The sequence below is a fragment of the Salvelinus namaycush genome, chromosome 17 (assembly GCF_016432855.1).
Source record: "Salvelinus namaycush isolate Seneca chromosome 17, SaNama_1.0, whole genome shotgun sequence".
In the NCBI taxonomy this organism is placed as follows: domain Eukaryota; kingdom Metazoa; phylum Chordata; class Actinopteri; order Salmoniformes; family Salmonidae; genus Salvelinus; species Salvelinus namaycush.
Genome location: NC_052323.1, coordinates 29,806,832 through 29,830,419, shown reverse-complemented (window position 1 = coordinate 29,830,419; position 23,588 = coordinate 29,806,832). Strand labels below are relative to the sequence as shown.

At 39.9% G+C, this 23,588-nt stretch overlaps 1 protein-coding gene across 2 annotated transcripts; it reads left to right on the top strand.

Moving 5' to 3' along the window:
- The first annotated feature begins 7,343 nt into the window (after nt 1–7,343).
- On the top strand, nt 7,344–20,755 carry LOC120062516 (solute carrier family 25 member 48-like). 2 transcript variants are annotated; one of them, XM_039012552.1, is made up of 7 exons: nt 7,344–7,539; nt 11,592–11,635; nt 12,378–12,449; nt 13,148–13,400; nt 14,204–14,494; nt 19,159–19,292; nt 20,029–20,755. In XM_039012552.1, the coding sequence occupies exons 1-7, from the start codon at nt 7,494–7,496 to the stop codon at nt 20,131–20,133; spliced, it is 945 nt and encodes a 314-aa protein (XP_038868480.1). In that variant the 5' UTR covers nt 7,344–7,493; the 3' UTR covers nt 20,134–20,755. The 2 variants fall into 2 exon arrangements, with proteins under 2 accessions (XP_038868480.1, XP_038868481.1); XM_039012553.1 differs by lacking the exon at nt 12,378–12,449.
- The last annotated feature ends 2,833 nt before the right edge of the window (nt 20,756–23,588 follow it).

Below are 23,588 nucleotides of genomic sequence, written 5' to 3'. Positions count from 1 at the left end.
ATGTGAAATGATTAACCAAAACACAGGGCCCTAGTTATAGTACAATTCTCCTCTGGGAAATTCTTTGTGTTAATTGTTTATGTTTACAAACTAGCAAGGTTGCAATCACAAATCTTTTTAGCCAATAGGTACTGCTAATTCCTAATGTATGGCTTTTGTTTCTTACATTATGATAATGTATAAGGAAATAGCATACTGTAGCCTATTGGCTAAAGTGATTTTCTTTCTAAGAATGAAATATTTATTTCTTCCTCATAGCATAGGCTATTTGACCTCTGGTCTAATCTATCCGGCTCAAGGAATTCTATTGGAATCACATGGTCCGTGACATAAATCCATAGCTAGCGGGTAAAGGCTGGGCGTAATTTAAGCTGTGACATTGAGAAATCTTGAACCAAGAACAAAAGGGCTGAGTTAATGGCAAAAGGTCCGGCTATCTACAAACATTGATCTCTCCTGCCTCCTAGTGGAAGGAAGTGAACCATAAAAGATTTCTCCAAGACTTTCCATAGAACAGAATGAGTTATGAGTAAAGACCTAACAAATTGCAAAAAAATACAACAGGAAAGGATATAGTCTTTCATAATGTTTATGATATTTATGCTGCTGTCTGAATAAATGAGAGAACTAGTGATGAGAGAGGAACGTTTTGTTTGTCTTTGATTATTTTATGAGAGATTAATTTGAGCCAGTTTGCTACAGTATGAAAATAATCCTGCAGCAACAGGAAATGTGAATTATTATGTGGATTATAATTTATGAATCTTTTTTATAGGGATTGATACATTTTTAATTTGAACAAATCTAGTCTGTGGAAATTGCAAACTTTAGAAGCCTTTTTAACCTTGAATACACTACAAGTTTGCATTTCCTGCTGTCCAGGAAAATTCTCAGCAACAAAAGTGTGATCAAATTAAGATCCTACATTTGTATGTTTATTTAATGTAAAACAACACTGCTTTCAACGCTCCTTTGTCTCCAATTGCCTTATTTCATCCAGAAAAGGCAGTCAGACCAACCCTGTTCATAGAAAAGTCCAAATGTTTCAAGGCTGATCACATTTCACTGCGCCTATCTGGTATACGTGACAATAAAACATGTATTATGTGTCCTTAAACTGCCTTTTAGTCAGTCAGCTAGTTTAGGCTACAGAATGAGTATTATGGATTTAAAAGCACATTAATTTATTCAATCATTGTAAGATATATTGGTAAAATAACCATACACTATCTCTAAGAAAAGTTAGTGATATATTTCTTATTCACTATTTCTAAGTATTTAGATAGACCGGCATTAGAAACATGCCCAAAATACACATGATGCCCGGGCACAACTTGTGCGTTAGCTATGCTATCTTATACCCACAATGTGCTTTTAGCTGAGGTCTGTAAACATCTGTAAAAAGTGACCTCAGCCCACTGAGCACAAACTGGTTAAATCAACATTGTTTCAACATAATTTGTCAATGTATTGTGAAAGTCATCAACTGTTGTTTTGAGGGTCAAATTTAAACCACAGGTTAGTCATCCTGGTAACCAATTTTCTACATAGACAAACCTTGTATAAAAGATATAGAATGTATACCTTTTAAAACAACATCAGATCTTCAACATTATATCGACTATCAGTCTGGGCAGCACCTCCTTCGGTCTCCCATCCAGGGTTTTTAACCAAGCCCAGCGTTGATATTTTTCTCTGACTATTAGCCAATGTGCTATAGTGAAAATGACTGAGAAATCTCCACTTATTGGATTCACTGTTGCTGTCAAAGTCAGTCTAAAATAGTAGGTTCAACAGGGCAAATGAACAAAATGTGACCTTATCACTATATACTCAAGGATAATATTTAGGTATTTATACAGCATTAGGGAAGTCATCAAGAGCTAATGTTTCAGTTCAACCCAGGATTCAATAAAAAAAAACAGACAATACATATAGTATTATAATATATAGTACATATATATATAGTATACCTATTGTATCAAGTTTTGGTTCATTTCAAATGGAATCTACAAGTTTTATTTAATATGTTAATGTTGGAATCGTGTCGTTATCTCAACCAAAAATAAAAGTTAAAGAATATGATCAAATGAAGCCAAAATGTATTTAAAAGTGCATTTTATGTTTGATTTGATTTAGTCCTATTCTTTAACTTACATTTCTGGTTGACATGGACACGTGAATTCAACATATTAATTAATCATTTGTAGACCAACTGGAATTAAAGCCAGACTCAGTCGGTGGTACAGATGGATTTATACAAGCAGAAGATTTCCTTCAAACGTTGAAATTTGGTTGCTTTGACAACCAAACACAATTCAATATCAGTTTTGCAATAGGGTAAATGGCCTATCAACCCTCTATAGGTTATATAACGTACTGCGTCTGGCTTTAATTCTAGTTTGTTAACAAATGATATGTTGGATTCACGTCTCCTCATTCAAACAGAAAAGTTAAAGAACAGGATTAAGCCAGTGTCTCAGATGGAACTTCCCAAGCAGTAGATCTGTAAGCAAATTAACCAAGAACAATTCAATATTACTTTTCTAAGACAGTATATAGCCTAAAGTTAAGGTTATCTTGCAGACTAATGTAACAGTTTTCATATCACGTTAAAATGAGTGACACATCCATGGACACATTTTGAAGTTACTGTAACAACAAATGTCCTCTAATGTAATCATAGAAAGCATTCATGTTGAGTTCAGGGTCTCAGGTCTGTTGCTATAATTGTTGCTATAGTAACTGTTGCTGTAATAACTTTCACAGAATGTCATTTTTTTACATTTTAGTCATTTAGCTGACACTCTTACCCAGAGCAACTTGGGTTAAGTGCCTTGCTCAACATCAACATATTTGTTTTACCTATTCGGCTCGTGATTCAAACCAGCGACCTTTTGGTTTCTGGTCCAATGATCTTAACTGTTAGGCTGCCTGCTCCCTCAAATGGCATTGATCACTTATTAATAACCTTGTCAACGTCTTGACTATATTTCCTATTCATTTTGCAACTCATTTCATGTATGTTTTCATGGAAAACAAGGACATTTCTAAGTGACCACAAACTTTTGAACTGTAGTGTATATATTAATAATAATAACAAAGAAGACAGGAAGCTATATACAGGGTCAAATTAACATTAGATTAATATTAACATTACACTACATTCTCGAGAGTTAAAAAGAAAATGAATACCTGCGGCTAAACCTGTTGACAGGTACAGTGCTTTCAGAGAGTATTCACACCCCTTGACTTTTTCTACATGTTGTTGTGTTACAGCCTGAATTTAAAATAGATTACATTTAGATGTTGTGTCACTGGCCTACACACAACAGCCCATAATGTCAAAGTGGAATTATGTTTTTAGAAATGTTTACAAATTAATAAAGAAGGAAAATCTGAAATGTCTTGAGTCAATAAGTATTCAACCCATTTGCTATGATAAGCCTAAATAAGTTCAGGAGTAAACAGGTGGTTAACAAGTTGCATAATAAGTTGCAGGGACTCACTCTGTGTGGAATAATAGTGATTAACATGATTTTTCAATGACTACATCATCTCTGTACCCCACACATACAATTATCTGTAAGGTCCCTCAGTCGAGCAGTGAATTTCAAACACAGATTCAACCACAAAGACCAGAGAGGTTTTCCAATGCCTCGCAAAGAAGGGCACTTATTGGTGGATGGGTAAAAAAAAAAGCAGACGTTGAATATCCCTTTGAGCATGGTGAAATAATTAATTAAAATATGGATGGTGTATTACACCCAGTCACTACAAAGATACAGGCATCCTTCCTAACTTAGTTGCCGGAGAGGAAGGAAACCGCTCAGGAATTTCACCATGAGGCCAATGGTGATTTTAAAACAGTTACATTGTGTAATAGCTGTGATAGGAGAAACTTGAGGATGGGTCAACAACATTGTAGTTACTCCACAATACTACCCTAAATGACAGAGTGAAAAAAGGAAGCCTGTACAAAATAAAAAATATTAAAAAACATGCATCATGTTTGCAATAAGGCACTAATATAATACGGCAAAAAAATGGGCCAATGCAATTCACATTTGTCCTGAATACAAAGTTTTATGTTTGGGGCAAATCCAACAACACATCACAGAGTACCACTCTTCTTATTTTCAAGCATAGTGGTGGCTTCATCATGTTATGGGTATGCTTGTAATCGACAAGGACTAGGGAGTTTTCTTTTAGGATAAAAAATAAACTTAATAGAGCTGAGCACAGGCAAAATCCTAGATTAAAATCTGGTTCAGTCTGCTTTCCACCAGACACTGGGAGATCAATAGCCTAAAACACACGGCCAAATACACTCACCAGCAAGTTTATTAGGTACACCACCCTGTTCACAAAAATGTATCTCTCCTACAGACAGTGAGTCATGTGGCAGTGGCTTGTTATATAAAGCAGGTGGACAGGCTGCTTTATCGAGACATTCAGTTACTGTTCAATTGAACATTAGAATGGGCAAAACTAGTGACCTAAGCGACTTAGAGCGGGGCATGAACATCGGTGCCAGGCACGCCAGATCCACTATCTCAGAAAAGGCTGTCCTCCTGGGCTTTTCAAGCACGACAGTGTCTAGGGTTTACCGAGAATGGTGCGACAAACAAAAAACATTCAGTCAGAAGCAGTCCTGTGGGCAAAAATAGCTTGTTGATGAGAGATTTCGAATGATAATTGGCAAGAAACCTGCAAGCTAACAGGCGGGCCAAAAACAGACAAATAACAATAGTGGATGCAGAATGGCATCTCGGAAAGCACAACTCGTCGATACTTGTCACGGTTGGGCTATAGCCCTTATGCACATTCCATGTAAATTAGAATGTTGGAGGCGGTATAATGCATAGAGCCTATTGCAGCAAACGACAAAACCTGATTTCACTGCTATCAGCTAAAAACAAGAAAGGGGGAACACCTCGTCAGTTGTACAACTGAATGCATTCAAATCAGAGAGGTTTGGGGGGCTTCCATAATCGACATGCACATCTTCGGCACCTGGGGAACAATGGGTTAACTGCCTTGCTCAGGTCAGAATGACAGATTTTTACCTTGTCAGCTCGGGATTTTCTCCAGCACCCTTTCGGTTACTGGCCCAACGCTCTAACCACCAGGCTACCTGCTGCCCCAAGAAGAAGCAGCTCCAGTGGGCACTTGATCACCATCACTGGACAATTGAGGAGTGGGAAAACATTGCCTGGAACATGACAGCGAGTTCAGTTGACTTTAACGGCCTGTGCAGTCCCATCTGTGCAGTCCCATCTGTGCAGGCTTGTGCAGTTCTCATCTTTGATGAAACAGGCTGTTCACAGCATGAATGTACCGACATCTGCAGAAGCTACGTGATGCCATCGCGTCAGCATGGAACAACATCCTTGTGGAACGTTTCTGACACCTTGTAGAATGCCCCAAATAATTCAGGCTGTTCTGGAGGCAAAGGGGGGTCCGACCTGGTACTAGATGGGTGTAACTAATAAACTGACTGGTGAATGTATACACTGAAGTTGCTTACCAAGATGACATTGAATGTTCCTGAGTTGCCAGGTTACAGTTCTGTCTTAAATCTGCTTAGAAATCTATTGCAAGACTTGAAAATGGCTGTCTAGCAATGATCAACAACCAACTTGATAGAGCTTAAAGACTTTTTTAAAGAATAATGTGCAAGTATTGTACAACCCAGGTGTGCAAAGACTTGATTTAGGGGCGTAAATATTTATGTAAATTTGATATTTTTGTATTTTATTTTCAAAAATTTGCAAATATGTCTAAAAGATGTTCTCACTTTGTCATTATGGGGTATTGAGTGTAGATGGGTGAAAATAATATAAATGTAATACATGTTTAATTCAGGTTGTAACACACATTTTTAGGAACAAGTCAAGGGGTATGAATACTTTCACTAAATGCACATGCTAATAAAAGTGTAGGTTTTTATCCTCTACTGGATCGATGGGTGCCCCGCAGGACGGTTGAGCTAACGTAGGCTAATGCGATTAGCATGAGGTTGTAAGTAACAAGAACATTTCCCAGGACATAGACATATCTGATATTGGCAGAAAGCTTAAATTCTTTATAATCTAACTGCACTGTCCAATTTACAGTAGCTATTAAAGTGAAATAATACCATGCTATTGTTTGAGGAGAGTGAACAGTTATGAACTTAAAGATAGTAATAAACCAATTAGGCACATTTGGGCAGTCTTGATACAAAATTTTGAACAGAAATGCAATGGTTCATTGGATCAGTCTAAACCTTTGCACATACACTGCTGCCATTTGGTGGCCAAAATCTAAATCGTGCCTGGGCTGGAATAATACATTATGGCCTTTCTCTTGCGTTTCAAAGATGATGGTACATAAAAAATACAAAAAAAACACATCGTTTCTTTCTTTGTATTATCTTTTACCAGATCTAATGTGTCATATTCTCCTGCATTCATTTCACATTTCCACAAACTTCAAAGTGTTTCCTTTTAAATGGTATCAAGAATATGCATATCCTTGCTTCAGGTCCTGAGCTACAGGCAGTTAGATTTGGGTATGTTATGTTAGGCGAAAATTGAAAAAAGGGGCGGATCCTTAATAGTAATTGGGGTTTTCTGAATGAGTCTTGAGGTCCAGCGGTGTAAGCAAAGAGAAAATATCTCTGTCCCACTTCTGGCACCATATTTTGCTTGTAATTTTCCATCCTGCAGTGCAATGGTTTCTTATCTTTGAGCGCTATATGTGTGTTTTTCTAGGCAATATGTCTGGGTGTGTCTTCAACCCTGTTCTGTTATCTCCTCTTTCACAATATATATGGTTAGTTTGCTATATAGCCTATTAACTAGGAAAATAACTTATTAACAATTATAAAGAAGAAAAAAGCTATCTTGCACAATTTTTATGGAGTTTATTTGTGTTGCCCGAATAAGTTGATAAATGTTTTGTGATATGATATAGCCTAGACCACGATTCTGTTATGCACTTATACTAAAATGCTGGCTTTATGCATCAATCTCCTCCCATGTGGCTAATTATGTAAGTGACCAATGAAGCTTATATTTTGTTTACATCCACATTCCTCTTGGCTTACAGTATTTATGACGTTATTTTATTCCCAACTGCAGAAACAATTTAGGACGGCTTGAAGGTCACCAGGGCAAGTAACTGGCCAGTTTGTTTTGCATAGCCCGGTGTCCCGTTTTAGGCGATTCCATTTGTCCTGACGTTTTGAGACCGCAAACGCTGCACAGAAATCCTAGATGCTGATTGGTTTAGAGACGCCCAATCACTCCCAACGTTTTTATGTTTACTGACCCTCCTACACCTATCTAGAGGTTTACATAGATGCTAGGAAAGTACATTTGTTTTACTTTGTTTCTCAAATAGCCTACCCCGCGTGTCTGTATCGACTTTCAATTCCAGACAATTAAGATTTCTGCTCACAAGTGACTGACTAGTGATAAAAGAAAAGGTATTAAGAGCATCCAAAAATGAATTGTGTTCATTTAGATGACTTCCTTGCAGGGTGGATTGGAGGTGAGTGTCCGTTATTTTTTAACTAGTCAATTAGCTGTAGAATTAGAGATGAGTTTGGGATAGAGCACGTGTTGGACAATTGTATGTCGATTTTGTTGTTTGTTTAACACACATGATGATAAACAAACTTTTGTTTTTTATTTTCATACATTTGCTATTTTTGTTATTTAGGCCTATGTTTAATCTATGTTCTATTATAAATAAAAAATAATTGTAACAAAGCTTTTAAACAATGGGAAGCATACACAGAGTTTCCAAATCTAATTGCCCACATAGCGCTTGACATTTGATTAATAATTAAATAAACAGTTCCAACACGTTTGACTATTTAGTTTGAGAGAAAGTTTTCCTTTTCTATATTCTACTTCTGCAAGGTGCGCTACCTGAAACGGCCAGTAGGGGCACAGTAGTTGCGCATTACATAATGATATCTGTGGAATGCTGTAACTTGTTCTCATTCTTCATCGCCTGCTATTCGCCTATAGGCAGACTACTGTAGTTATGAACATTATCGGCCTTCGTTTGTTGTTGTTTTTGTTTCAAATGTTATGTCAGAATGATCCCGAAGCAGAGGTAGAGCTGTGGTTGTGTTTTAAAATGCTGTTGAGACTGTCTGGCGGGACATGATTCTCCCAGTTCTCTCTGTATTTCCCTGAAATCTGTGGTACTATAGTTGTATTGTCCGAGGGCTGGATGTTCTAGGCAGTGTGCCACCGAAACAACATTATGTCGTTATTATCTCTCACCCTCTTTCTCACTCGCTTTCCATTTGCCTTATTAACATGACGTAACAATGGACATCTTGCCACAGCGTACTTTGGCGATTAAGTGATACATTTACGATATTAACATAATAATAATCAATACTGTCAACGGGACAATCAGTAACGACAATATTCAAGGGTCAAAATAACCATACAATGGACAATAACAATGGCATAAAGGGCATGTGCAGGTTGGTTGGTCTGTCAGACACTGTCCCTCATTTTATGGCAGGCAGCAATGTAGTGCGCTGCCAACCGACAGCTCTCTGCGTCCTCTGCCAACAGGACGGGTAGCCTATTGTCATCAGAGAGGTCTTTGAAACCGTGAATAAGGGTTTTACATTTGGGGAAATGACACTCATTGTTTTATATTTTTGACATTTTGTCAGGAAATGCAGTTCTGTCACAGGATCAGCTGTGGTGCATGGCTGTGCTCGCTGAGCCTGTACTTTGTCAAGGTTTTTCTAAGGTTTTGATCAGTAACCTTGGTCATATAGTTTGCCACGGTGTACTGTCGATTTAGGGCCAGATAGCACTGCATTTTGCTTTGTGCTTATGTTTCCCAATAGGTAATATAGTTGTGTTTTGATTGTTGTATTTTATCCTGATTGATTGGATGTTCTGGTCCTGATGCTTCAGTGTGTTAGTAGAACAGATTTGTGAACTCAGCCCCAGGACCAGCTGGATGAGGGGACTCTTTTCTTTGCTCAGCTCTTGGCATTGCAGGGCTTGGTAATGATATGAGAGGGGGTCACTGTATTTGAGATGTTTCCAAAACTTAATTACTCTATTTTGAGTTTTTCTTATTATCAAATTGGTCAAATACACATGGTTAGCAGATGTTATTGCGAGTGTAGCGAAATGCTTGTGCTTCTAGTTCTGACAGTGCAGTAATATCTGTATATGTAATCTTAACAATTCCACAACAAATACCTAATACACACAAATCTAAGTAAAGTAAAGGAATGGAATAAAATATATAAATATATGGATGAGCAACAACCATTAGTGGATATTGGCCTAAATCTGCCCTGCATGTATTGTTTGTAGTTGTCCTCTGGGCATGTCGGAGACTCTTATAGAACTCTGCATGCAGGGTTTCAATGGGGTGTTTGTCCCATTAGGTGAAATCTTGTTTTGCAAGTGGAACCCACACCTCACTGCCATGAAGTGCAATTGGTTCAATGACACATTTAAATTAGATTTAGGCAATTTGAATAAATATTTTGATTTTAATTTGCTTTTTAATTGCGTAGAATGCCCTGCATGCTTTCTTTCAATTTCAATGTAAGGGCTTTATTGGCATGGGAAACATATGTTAACATTGCCAAAGCAAGTGAAGTAGATAATAAACAATACAAATTAACAGTGAACATTATACTCACAAAAGTTCCAAAAGAATAAAGACATTTCAAATGTCATATTATGCAAATTGTTAAAGTAAAAAAGGGAAAATAAATTAACAAAAATATGGTATCTACAATGGTGTTTGTTCTTCACTGGTTGCACTTTTCTTGTGGCAATAGGTCACACATCTTGCTGCTGTGATGGAACACTGTGATATTTCACCCAATAAATATGGGAGTTTATCAAAATTGGGTTTGTTTTCAAATTCTTTGTGGAACTGTGTAATCTGAGGGAAATATGTGTCTCTAATATGGTCATACATTTGGCAGGATGTTAGGAAGTGCAGCTTAGTTTCCACCTAATTTTGTGGGCAGTGTGCACATATCCTGTCTTCTCTTGAGAGCCAGGTCTGCCTTTGGTGGCCTTTCTCAATAGCAAGGCTATGCTCACTGAGTCTGTACATAGTCAAAGCTTTCCTTAAGTTTGGGTCAGTTACAGTGGTCAAGTATTCTGCCAATGTGTACTCTATTTAGGGCCAAATAGCATTCTAGTTTGCTCAATTTTTTTGTTAATTCTTTCAAATGTGTCGGGTCTAATTGTGTTGCTGTCCTGGGGTGTTTGTGTTTGTGAACAGAGCTCCAGGACCAGCTTGCTTAGGGGACTTTTCCAGGTTAATCTTTCTGTAGGTGATGGCTTTGTTATGGAACGTTTGGGAAATGCTTCCTTTTAGGTGGTTGTAGAATTTAACAGTTTTTTTCTGGGTTTTGATCATTATCGGCCTAATTCTGCTCTGCATACATTATTTGGTGTTTTTACCAATTTTAACCACACACTTGTTGTTTGTGTACATGGATTTTTATAATGTATGTTTTTCCCCCAACACCACTTTTCATCAATTTGTATAGCAGACCCTCATGCCAAATTGAGTTAAGCTTTTTTGAAATCAACAAAGAGCGACAAGACTTTGCCTTTGTTTTGGTTTGTTTGTTAATTAGGGTGTGCAGGGTGAATACGTGGTCTGTCGTACGGTAATTTGGTAAAAAGCCTATTTGACATTTGCTTAGTACATTGTTTTCACTGAGGAAATGTACAAGTCTGCTGTTAATGATAATGCAGAGGATTTTCCCAAGGTTGCTGTTGACGCATATCCCACATTAGATATTGGGGTAAAATTTGTCTCCACTTTTGTGGATTGGGGTGATCAGTCCTTGGTTCCAAATATTGGAGAAGATGCCAGAGCTAAGGATGATGCTAAAGAGTTTAAGTATAGGCAATTGGAATTTGTGGTCTATATATTTTATCATTTCATTGAGGATACCATCAAGACCACAGGCCTTTTTGGGTTGGAGGGTTTGTATTTTGTCCTGTAGTTCATTCAATGTAATTAGAGAATCCAGTGGGTTCTGGAAGTCTTTAATAGTTGATTCTAAGATGTGTATTTGATCATGTAAATGTTTTTGCTGTTTGTTCTTTGTTAAAGAGACAAAAAGATTTGAGAAGTGGTTTATCCATACATATCCATTTTGGATAGATAACTCTTCGTGTTGTTGTTTGTTTAGTGTTTTCCAATTTTCCCAGAAATGGTTAGAGTCTATGGATTCTTCAATTACATTGAGCTGATTTCTGACGTGCTGTTCCATCTTTTTCCATAATATATTTCTGTATTGTTTTAGTGATTCACCATAGTGAAGGCGTTTTCTGGGTTGGATATGTTTCTCAATTTCTTTCTTAGGTTTTTGCATTCTCCATCAAACCATTTGTCAATGTTGTTCATTTTCTTTGGTTCTCTCTGTGTGTTTCTCTCTTTCACTCTCTCTCTCTCTTTCACCCTCACTCTCTCTCTCCCCCCTCTCTCTTTCAATTTCTCCCCCCCTCTCTCTTTCACCCCTATCTATCCCTTCTCACTCCTCTAAATGTGGTTTCCATCTGTTTTTCCAATAGGAGCTTCCAGTGTTATTGTGGGTCATCCGCTGGACACAGTCAAGGTACATGAGGACACAGTTCAACACATAAAGGACTGGTTTCCCAGACACTGATCAAGCCTAGTCCTGAACTGAAAGGACATTCTCTGTTTATCTTGAGTTTAAGTCCAGGTTTAGGCTTAATCTGTGTACAGGAAACTGTCCGATGAGGTTTAAACAGTGGAGGCTGCTGAGGTGAGGAAGGCCTATAATAATGGCTGGAACAGCACACATGGAATGGCATCAAACACATGGAAACCATGTGTTTGATACCATTCCACTCCAGTCATTACCACGAGCCCATCTTCCCCAATTAAGGTGCCACCAACCTCCTGTGAGTTTAAATCAGGGATTGACATTAAGGTCTGAAAGGCACACAAAAATATCCATAAATTGTCTCTTTCATTTAAACAATGGAGGGGAACCAGGCAGATCAATGCTTGCAGTTTCGTTGCTGTCAGTAAAAGAAGAAGAGAAAGCCCAATGGGGGTAACCTCCGAGCTCAACTTGCCCAACTGTTCAGTTCACTTGCTCTAGGCAATAGATCAACCCTTAATGTCAAACCTTGGGTTTTTACCAAACGTGCAATATTACTGTATCTGTACATACACAGTTACCATTTAGAGGGCTATAGGCCTGCAGTAACATTTAAACCAGTTAGCACACATCACCTAGCCTACATGTTGTAGATTGTGTAGGCCGTTCTTTTATGTAGTAGTAATGTTGGGGTTCTTATCATTTCCCATTCTGTGATTCTACCCAACAGACTCGTTTACAAGCTGGGAAAGGATACAAGAACACCCTTCACTGTGTCCTCCAAATCTACAGAAAGGAAACTGTTAGTGATTAACTAGTTGTTACTTTTATTTCTTATTCGTATTTGTTTTTAAACTACATTGTTGGTTAGAGGCTTGTAAGTAAGCCTTTCACTGTAAGGTCTACACCTGTTGTATTCGGCACATGTGACTAATATTATTTGATATGTCACTGCTCTTGTAGTCTAAATGTAATATAGGCCATTTAGCAGACACTTTTATTCAAAGCAATTTACAGTCATGCGTACATGGACATGTTGTGAGGTCCCAATGGTACTGGAACCCAGAGTAATCCATGGGATAATATTTGGCATAATAAACCATTTGTCGTCATTGTATTAGAAGCGTTTCCTTTAGAACTGTAGAGGCCTTGGACATAAGTGTCAGCCTCGACAACTACTGTAAAAGTTAATTAATAATATCCTATATTCAACTCACTCTCATCTGTAGATTAAACTGTAGGCCTAGCTGTGACGGTTCTGGAATGAAAATTTTGACTTTTGAAGCAACTGTGCTTTTGTTTTATAAAAAATGATTGTGCCTTGCTGTGAATACTCCCTCTGTGTCCTCTCTGGCTGGGAGGGAGAAAAACCTGGAAAGAAGTGGAGGGCGCTCTGGGAGAAAGAGAATGCTTAAAGCTGCCAAAAGCCACGTGGTATACTGGGACCCAGGCCTGCAAAACAAATTGTTCCATAAAACCTCTCATTTTTCTTCCACCTAGGTTGCTGGCTTCTTCAAGGGTCTCTCCTTCCCGCTGGCCAGCATCACTGTGTATAACTCAGTGGTGTTTGGATTCTTCAACAACACACAAAGGGTTATAAGCAAGTTCCGCCATGGTGACGAGAAACAGTCGTGTGGTATGCTGGACATGACCCTGGCCAGCATGTTGACAGGGCTGATGTCAGTGGGACTCGGAGCTCCGGTCGACTTAGTTAAGATAAGACTGCAGATGCAGACTCTGCCCTGTCTAGCAGGTAAAGTCAAAGCCCAATACAACATTATATAGCATTCTAGCAGGTATTTCCTTTACTTTAACTATCCTTCAGACCAATCTAAAAGGTATTTCCTTTAGTACAACTATCCTTCAGACCATTCTAAAAGGTATTTCCTTTAGTACAACTATCCTTCAGACCATTCTAAAAGGTATTTCCTTTACTTTAACTACCCTTCAGACCATTCTAAAAGGTATTTCCTTTAGTACAACTATCCTTCAGACCATTCTAGCAGGTACAGTGCCTATAGTTCCCATGGGTTTAGACAGCTCATTTTAGTGGGACTTTACTCGGAGGTCTAGATTATAACAGAGCCGCAATTCAACGAACCAGGGACAACGATTCATTTGCCTATTCAGATTCAGCGCCCCATTAGTTTTCCAACAGCCATTCATATTTCACAACAGCAACTCAGACGAGCTAGCTTGAGATGATAAATCCCGTGGATTGTAACCAGCTCACTTAAAGGTTGATAAATTAATGGCGTTATAATCACCTGTCGGTGATGAGTCACCAGTCACCGTTTTGAAGACGGAAACTGCTGCACCTTTTTTATATGGCGATGTACCACACGTCCTTGTGTGTTGCCCCATGGATCTTTATGGTGCCTACAGTATAGGGCATAATACATGGGTTAAATGTTGACCATCACCTGTTGTTCTGGTATATAGTTAAAGCCTCCTTCCGCATAAGGTTGACCCTTAATCCAATCTTCTTTCTGCATGAACGGTCAATAAAGTAAAATACAGTCTGATCTTTATTGTTTGTTTCCTTGTGTATTTTAGAGAACCTGAACATTGCCGGGACGACCAGAAACGGGAACGGTAATATCGCTGTGCGCTCCGTGTCTCTCCAGGGCCAGCCGACCTACAGAGGGCCCATCCACTGCATCAGTTCCATACTGCAGACTGAGGGGATCCAGGGACTCTACAGAGGGGCCGGGGCCATGGTCCTGAGAGACGTCCCTGGGTACACGCTGTACTTCATCCCCTACGCGTTGTTCCGTCGCTGGCTATCCCCTGAAGGGAGGTCATCACCTCATCCCTGTTCTGTATGGGTGTCTGGAGGACTGGCAGGTAACTGGAAGGTGTTTACGGATGGATGGTAATGTTACTGTTGTGCTTGGTGGAAGCAAATTTGTAGTAGCCTTTAGGTCAGATAAAGTAGCCTTTAGGTCAGATAAAGTAGCCTTTAGGTCAGATAAAGTAGCCTTTAGGTCAGATAAAGTAGCGTTCTGGTGAAACCGTGGCCTCGTTTTGGTTTCCACTAGGCCAGAGAATGTACTGGTGGAGGGTTATTAGGCCCAATAATAAATCAAACCCACAATCCTGACATTGTTAGCAGGGACGTAACCAGGGTTTGAGTTTTAGTCTACCGCCTTCCCGGACCTCACTGTCTCATCGTTGTCGGGGATCAGGCCTACCACTGTTGTGTCTTCAGCAAACTTAATGGTGTTGGAGTCATGCATGGCCATGCAGTCATGGGTGAACAGGGAGTACAGGATGGGACTAAGCACGCACCTCTGAGGGGCCCCCGTGTTGAGGATCAGTGTGGCAGAGGTGTTGTTGCCTACCCTTACCACCTGGGGGCGGCCTTTCAGGAAGTCCAGGATCCAGTTTCAGAGGGAGGTGTTTAGTTCCAGGGTCCTTAGCTTAGTGATGAGCTTTGTGGGCACTATGGTGTTGAACGCTGAGCTGTAGTCAATGAATAGCATTCTCACATAGGTGTTCCTTTTGTCCAGGTGGGAAAAGGCAGTGTGGAGTGCGATTTGAGATTGCGTCATCTGTGGATCTATTGGGGCGATATGCGAATTGGAGTGGGTCTAGGGCAGGGCTGCCCAACCCTCTTCCTGGAGATCTACTGTCCTGTAGGTTTTCAATCCAACCCTAATTTAGCACATCTGATTCAGCTAGTTAAGGTTTTGTTGCGCAGCTAATTAGTAGAATCAGGTGTGTTAAATTACGTTTGGAATGAAAACCCACAGGACGGTAGATCTCCAGGAAGAGGGTTAGACTGAAAACCTACAGTACGGTAGATCTCCAGGAAGAGGGTTGGATTGAAAACCTACAGGACAGTAGATCTCCAGGAAGAGGGTTAGACTGAAAACCTACAGGACAGTAGATCTCCAGGAAGAGGGTTGGATTGAAAACCTACAGGACGGTAGATCTCCAGGAAGAGGGTTAGACTGAAAACCTACAGGACGGTAGATCTCCAGGAAGAGGGTTAGACTGAAAACCTACAGGACGGTAGATCTCCAGGAAGAGGGTTAGACTGAAAACCTACAGGACGGTAGATCTCCAGGAAGAGGGTTAGACTGAAAACCTACAGGACGGTAGATCTCCAGGAAGAGGGTTGGACTGATAACCTACAGGACAGTAGATCTCCAGAAAGAGGGTTAGACTGAAAACCTACAGGACGGTAGATCTCCAGGAAGAGGGTTGGACTGATAACCTACAGGACAGTAGATCTCCAGGAAGAGGGTTAGACTGAAAACCTACAGGACAGTAGATCTCCAGGAAGAGGGTTGGATTGAAAACCTACAGGACGGTAGATCTCCAGGAAGAGGGTTAGACTGAAAACCTACAGGACGGTAGATCTCCAGGAAGAGGGTTAGACTGAAAACCTACAGGACGGTAGATCTCCAGGAAGAGGGTTAGACTGAAAACCTACAGGACGGTAGATCTCCAGGAAGAGGGTTAGATTGAAAACCTACAGGACAGTAGATCTCCAGGAAGAGGTTTGGACTGAAAACCTACAGGACGGTAGATCTCCAGGAAGAGGGTTGGACTGATAACCTACAGGACAGTAGATCTCCAGGAAGAGGGTTAGACTGAAAACCTACAGGACGGTAGATCTCCAGGAAGAGGGTTGGACTGATAACCTACAGGACAGTAGATCTCCAGGAAGAGGGTTGGATTGAAAACCTACAGGACAGTAGATCTCCAGGAAGAGGGTTAGATTGAAAACCTACAGGACGGTAGATCTCCAGGAAGAGGGTTGGACTGATAACCTACAGGACAGTAGATCTCCAGGAAGAGGGTTGGATTGAAAACCTACAGGACAGTAGATCTCCAGGAAGAGGGTTGGATTGAAAACCTACAGGATGGTAGATCTCCAGGAAGAGGGTTGGATTGAAAACCTACAGGACAGTAGATCTCCAGGAAGAGGGTTGGATTGAAAACCTACAGGATGGTAGATCTCCAGGAAGAGGGTTGGACTGAAAACCTACAGGACAGTAGATCTCCAGGAAGAGGGTTGGGCAGACCTGGTCTAGGGTTTCCGGGATGAACACCTAGCCTATTAGCTATACAGTTTTAATGTTATACCTCTGTAATATGATAAATGATTCACACTGTCACGTAGCATCAGCAACTGTTCAGTCAGTTTTAATGATGAATTGCATAAAATGATCAACTCTTTACATCAATACTGTATCTCTCTTGTCAAAATACATAGCATTCACATTTTTGTATTCCTAGGCATTACTAATCAAGCTTCGCACAAACAGACCTCTGTATTATCAGTGATGTAGCGGTTTTTTTTTAAAGTTGGGTAATGGGTGAACTATGAACTTCCATCGAGCGAGATAAGACGAACAACCACAGATAGAAAGGAAAATGTAGGACATTTTGCGTGTTGATAGAATTTTAATACGGAATTCAAAAGTACAATGCTTGTCTTTTCATAATTTGGTCAGGTATACTTGGATGTGTAGTGTCAGCGTTTGTTGCTGGCATGTCATGCCTAAGTTTTCTAATCTTGCCAATGACAAAAATCATTGAAGCAGTTGGCGCTATCAGTGGATTTTGTGATAAATGAGCCATCTGATTCAATGAATGATGGAGATGAGTTTGCCTTTTTTTCCAAAAATGTAATTGAAGGTGCTCCAAAGATTTTTACTATCATTCTTTATGTCAGTTATCTTTGTTTCATAGTGTAGTAGTGTTTCACACCACGGAACAACAACTATTCTTTACATCAACAACATAGGAATTATTACGAAACTTATTCTATGACCTCTTATACACTATATTAGGCCCAGCCTTTGGAACTTTGGTTTTCCTAGAAATGGCTACCATATTGTGATCACTTCATCTGATGTATTTGGATACTGCTTTCAAGCACATGTCTGCAGCATTAGTAAAGATGTGATCAATACATGTTGATGATTTTATTCCTATGCTGTTTGTAACTACCCTGGTAGGTTGAAGCTTTTTCTTGAGTGGGCAGCTTGATAAGTCAGTCCAGTATTTAAATCACCCAGAAAATATACCTCACCGTTGATATCACATACATTATCAAGCATTTCACACATGTTATCCAGATACTGACTGTTAGCACTTGGTGGTCTAAAGAAATTTCCAACAAGATTGGGCAAAAGAGGTGACAACGATTAATTATGACTACTTCCTTCCATTTGAATGTTCGAGAAAGGTGTTGTTGATTTAATTAGACCATATGGTTCAAGCCTAATTAATGAAAAAAGCATCTAATCAACGATGGCATTTATTTCAATGAACTCTGCAACTCTTCCTACTGTTGACTCGTTTCATAACTGCCACCAGTTTGACCCCAAAACATCGACAACAAACACATAGTGACATTGTAAAATAAATACAAGAGTGTGAAAAATATGTCAATGATATTTCATGCTGAAACTCTCATATTAAACAAAAATTGTATTTATAAAAAAATATATATATTATTTACAATGACGGCCTACACCGACCACACCCAGACGACGCTGGGCCAATTGTGTACCGCCCTACGGGGATCCCAGTCACGGCCGGTTTGAACCAAGGTGTCTATAGTGACATCTCTAGCACTGAGATGCAGTGCCTTAGATCGCTGCGCCACTCGGGAGCCTTCACTAAGTAGATGGTTTATATTTAGATGTTTTACAGCTTCGTCATTCTGTTTTCTATTTTAAATCATCTTATTTAATTATATTGTGATACGGCCACACAGAGGACAAGACATAATTACAGACATCTGTGATAAGCACTCAAAGGGCCAACTAGATGTCTTGTGATATATTTCAAGGATTTTATGTATTCTAACAGAATTCTGCTAGTTTACCCTCCCTTTACAACTGTAGTTCTCAATAAGTGAGGGTCTGATGTTTTTAGTTAAATAAAAAATGTTTGTGTGGAAAGCAACAAGGAGAGGACATTTGGGATTTTGAATAGATTAAAACAGAAGGAAAAATCTTCCATTCCCACTGAAAGGTGACTTCCTAGTAGTGTATCAGCACAGTTTTCAAAAACCTGCCAGTTCAATGTGTTTGAAGACATCTTGACATTTTACAAAATGTAATTGGCTGTTTAAGAATGTAACTGTAATCCATTTATTTTTTTAAGTAATCTGGGTTGGTGTAATCTGATTACGTAATCCCTGTTACATGTAATCTGTCAGTACCCAAAACTGGTTGTACCTCTATGGTAGCTACACTCTTAACTGAACTGTAGGGATGAGTGCTATAGTCTTCTCTACCACCAAATTATGTATTATTATTATTTGCATTACATATAAAGCTTTGCCGACTGGAACATGCCCTGATTGTAGCCAAAGCCTGTTACAAGGACTTTCTAAAACATTATAGATCATCTCTGTTGCTACATGCTAATGTACATCACTGTAGCCAAAGCCTGTTACAAGGACTTTCTAAAACATTATAGATCAACTCTGTTGCTACATGCTAAAGTACATCTCCTGACCTCTGACATGTTTCTGTCTACAGGTTCTATCTCGTGGGTCACGGCTACTCCAGCTGACGTGGTGAAGAGCAGACTACAGGCTGACGCTCTCCACACAAGGAAATACAGAGGGATTGTACACTGCATCGTCCAGAGCTACAAGACCGAGGGGATACATGTAAGCAAACAGACACACAGTACACACTGGGCCTGTTTCCCAGACTCCCATTAAGTCTGTAGACCTGGACTAAGCAGCACTTTCAGTGAAGATCATTGAACATGCTTCTTTGTCCATGTGTAGGTCTAATCTTTGTACGGGAAACCAGCCCACCGTGTAGTAATTGAACATCGATTCATCACTACATTTCATTTGTAAAGTAATAGAGTAGGCTGTGGTTTTGGTGTAGCTGGCTACATAGATAATTGCTGACACTACTAGTAGCTGCAAGTTTTAGTCCCTTCAACTTTTAAAGTTTATACTCGGGTGAACCCAACTCAACATGTCCTGTAAAAGTCACAAGGGCAAAACGAGATCTGTTCCAAAGAAAAGTTATTAACTAACTACCAAGGTCGTTCCTAGGTTAAGAGGGAGTTCAAACAGGTTTTGGTCAATTTGTGATGTAACAAAATAGTAAAAAGCCAATAGTGTTATGTCACCCCCCCCCCCCCCCCCCAAGTGACCAGACAGATCTTGTTCAAATGTGTTTTGGCAGACAGAGACTGATCAGACATTTGATCAATACCTGACAATCATTTAACCAGAGAGGCACTTGGCCTGAATAAGCTTGAATAGGTGTTAACCATGTGGTTTCAGCTATATATTTGTTTGGTTGGCTGTAATGAACATGGAATTAAAACTTAATATCCTTTTTTTTATTATACATTATGTAATTATTTTCTATCACTCTCTTCAGGTCTTTTTCCGCGGAGCCTCAGTGAATGCTATCCGAGGCTTCCCCATGAGTGCCACCATGTTTCTGGGCTATGAACTCTCTCTGCAGTTCTTCAGGGGTCTCTAGTATCTACACAAGGAATATAATGAAACATTATCTTGACAGCTATCCTCTTGTCCTAGGACACCCCAAATGTTTTCCCCAGGAAGATAATTTGAATCCTTGCACAATGAAAGTAGGGAGCGTCTTGACTTGAGAATTGTTCTAGTTGAGAATTATCTGCGCTATTCCCATAATACAATATATTTTTAAAGTGTAAATACTAATTTCTTATATTAAGAAAATATCTTCATTAAAGTGCCTTACATTAATTGACAAATGTATACATTTAAATATGTTGTGCTATAATATACAGTAACAGTATGCTTAATATTTTAATATATAGCGGTACTGTATAAATGAACTAGTTTTAGTACCCAACAGTTAACCAGTTCTAACCTCCATAATGATACGCACATGAATCATTTATATTTTGTTGGTGCCAGGCTTTTAATTCAATTGTTTAAACTTTGTGATTTGTAAATAAGTATGAGAGAAATTAAATGTCATTCCACAAGGAGGCATAGTTTTTCTTAAGTTATTTTCTTAAAAGTTATTTTAATGTGGGTTTTTGGGGAAATTCTTGTTACAGACCGTTTCTGTACACTTTTACTTGGAAAATCTAATAAACACATTGTTTTAATTTAAATTGTATTATTTATTTGAATAATCTCCAAAAGTCACAGTGTTTTCTAAATGACTGCAGTAACCTTAAAGATACTAGGCTACTGACGTGTAACAGTAATCGGGTAAACACAGTAACAAAAACATCAGGGGCCCACAGTGTTGGCCACTTGTTACCGAGCACATGTAGCAGGGCAATGAAGAATCCTTCTGAAGAACCTTATCTCAGGGCTGTGGGTGACTGATAAAGTCAGGTGGCAGGGTGCTTCTGTACAGCTGTCTTTACACTATACAGTAGCCTGATGCAGTGTTTCCCAAACTCTGTCCTGGGCCACCATACACACCCCCCCCCCCCCCCCCCACACACACACACACACACACAACCCCCCGGGTACACTTTTGAATGAACTGTTGACTACAAACAACCTCCACTAGAAGGCACTGTTCTCTAAATAAACGTTACCAGCTGATATCCTAGAGCAGGGGTTATCAACCTCTGGGACCCCCAGCCATTCCATATATTTAAACTATTCTAGAGTTAGTATACCTGATTGAACTGAATACCAAGCCCTTGGTTAGGTTAGAGTTAGTATACCTGATTGAACTGAATACCAAGCCCTTGGTTAGGTTAGAGTTAGTATACCTGATTGAACTGAATACCAAGCCCTTGGTTAGGGTTAGTATACCTGATTCAACTGAATACCAAGCCCTTGGTTAGGTTAGAGTTAGTATACCTGATTGAACTGAATACCAAGCCCTTGGTTAGGTTAGAGTTAGTATACCTGATTGAACTGAATACCAAGCCCTTGGTTAGGTTAGAGTTAGTATACCTGATTGAACTGAATACCAAGCCCTTGGTTAGGTTAGAGTTAGTATACCTGATTGAACTGAATACCAAGCCCTTGGTTAGGGTTAGTATACCTGATTCAACTGAATACCAAGCCCTTGATTAGGTTAAATAGAGCTAGCACAGGACTACAACTAAATTGTGAAATGTCTGGTGGTCCTTGAGAGGTTTGAAAACCAATGTCCTAGAGGACAATATTTCATATAATTATTGCTCTCTATATACACTACGTGACCAAAAGTATGTGGACACCTGCTTGTTGACACCTCATTCCAAAGTCATGGGCATTCATATGGAGTTGTCCCCCCCCCCCCCCCCCCCCCTTTGCTGCTATAACAGACTCCACTCTTCTGGGAAGGCTTTCCACTAGATGTTGGAACATTGAGGTGAGGACTTGCTTCCATTCAGCCACAAGAGCATTAGTGAGGTCAGGCACTGATGTTGGGCGATTAGACGTGGCTCGCAGTCGGCAATCCAATTCATCCCAAATGTATTCGATGGGGTTGAGGTCAGGGCTTTGTGAAGGCCAGTCAAGTTCTTCCACACTGATCTCGACAAACCATTTCTGTATGGACCTCGCTTTGTGCACAGGGGAATTGTCATGCTGAAACAGGAAAGGGCCTTCCCCAAACTGTTGCCACAAAGTTGGAAGCACAGATTTGTCTAGAATGCCACTGTATGCTGTAGCATTAATATTTCCCTTAACTGGAACTAAGGGGCCTAGCCCGAACCATTATTTTTCCTCCACCAAACTTTACAGTTTGCAATATGCACTGGGGCAGGTAGCGTTCTCCTGGCATCCGCCAAACCCAGATTTGTCCGTTGTACTGCCAGATGGTGAAGCGTGATTCATCACTCCAGAGAACGCGTTTCCACTGCTCCAGAGTTCAATGGTGGCGAGCTTTACACCACTCCAGCCGACGCTTGTTATAGCGCATGGTGATCTTAGGCTTGTGTGCAGTTGCTCTGCCATGGAAACCCATTTCATGAAGCTCCTGACCAACAGTTATTGTGCTGACGTTGCTTCCAGAGGCAGTTTGGAACTCTGTAGTGTGTGTTGCAACTGAGAACAGAGAATGTTTACACGCTACACGCTTGGCGGTCCCATTCTGTGAGCTTTTGTGGCCTACCACTTCGCAACTTAGCGGTTGTTGCTCCTAGATGTTTCCACTTCACAGTAACAGCACTTACTGTTGACCGGGGCAGCTCTAGCATGGCAGAAATTTGACGAACTGACTTGTTGGAAAGGTGGCATCCTATGACCTTGCCACATTGAAAGTCACTAAGCTCTTCAGTACAGCCATTCTCCTGCCAATGTTTGTCTATGGAGATTGCATGGCTGTGTGCTCGATTTTATACACCTGTCAGCAACGGGTGTAGCTGAAATAGCCGAATCCACTAATTTGAAGGGGTGCCCACATACTGTTATATACAGTGGGGCAAAAAAGTATTTAGTCAGCCACCAATTGTGCAAGTTCTCCCACTTAAAAAGATGAGAGAGGCTTGTAATTTTCATCATAGGTACACTTCAACTATGACAGACAAAATGAGAAAAAAAATCCAGAAAATCACATTGTAGGATTTTTAATGAATTTATTTGCAAATTATGGTGGAAAATAAGTATTTGGTCAATAACAAAAGTTTCTCTCAATACTTTGTTATATACCCTTTGTTGGCAATGACAGAGGTCAAACGTTTTCTGTAAGTCTTCACAAGGTTTTCACACACTGTTGCTGGTATTTTGGCCCATTCCTCCATGCAGATTTCCTCTAGAGCAGTGACGTTTTGGGGCTGTTGTTGGGCAACACGGACTTTCAACTCCCTCCAAAGATTTTCTATGGGGTTGAGATCTGGAGACTGGCTAGGCCACTCCAGGACCTTGAAATGCTTCTTACGAAGCCACTCCTTCGTTGCCCGGGCGGTGTGTTTGGGATCATTGTCATGCTGAAAGACCCAGCCACGTTTCATCTTCAATGCCCTTGCTGATGGAAGGAGGTTTTCACTCAAAATC

Excerpts from the sequence above, each read along its gene's own strand:
- LOC120062516 (XM_039012552.1), top strand. The coding sequence starts at position 7,494 with ATGAATTGTGTTCATTTAGATGACTTCCTTGCAGGGTGGATTGGAG. Across the intron at positions 11,636-12,377 it reads ATCCGCTGGACACAGTCAAG|ACTCGTTTACAAGCTGGGAA; the intron begins GTACATGAGGAC and ends TCTACCCAACAG. Across the intron at positions 19,293-20,028 it reads ACAAGACCGAGGGGATACAT|GTCTTTTTCCGCGGAGCCTC; the intron begins GTAAGCAAACAG and ends CACTCTCTTCAG.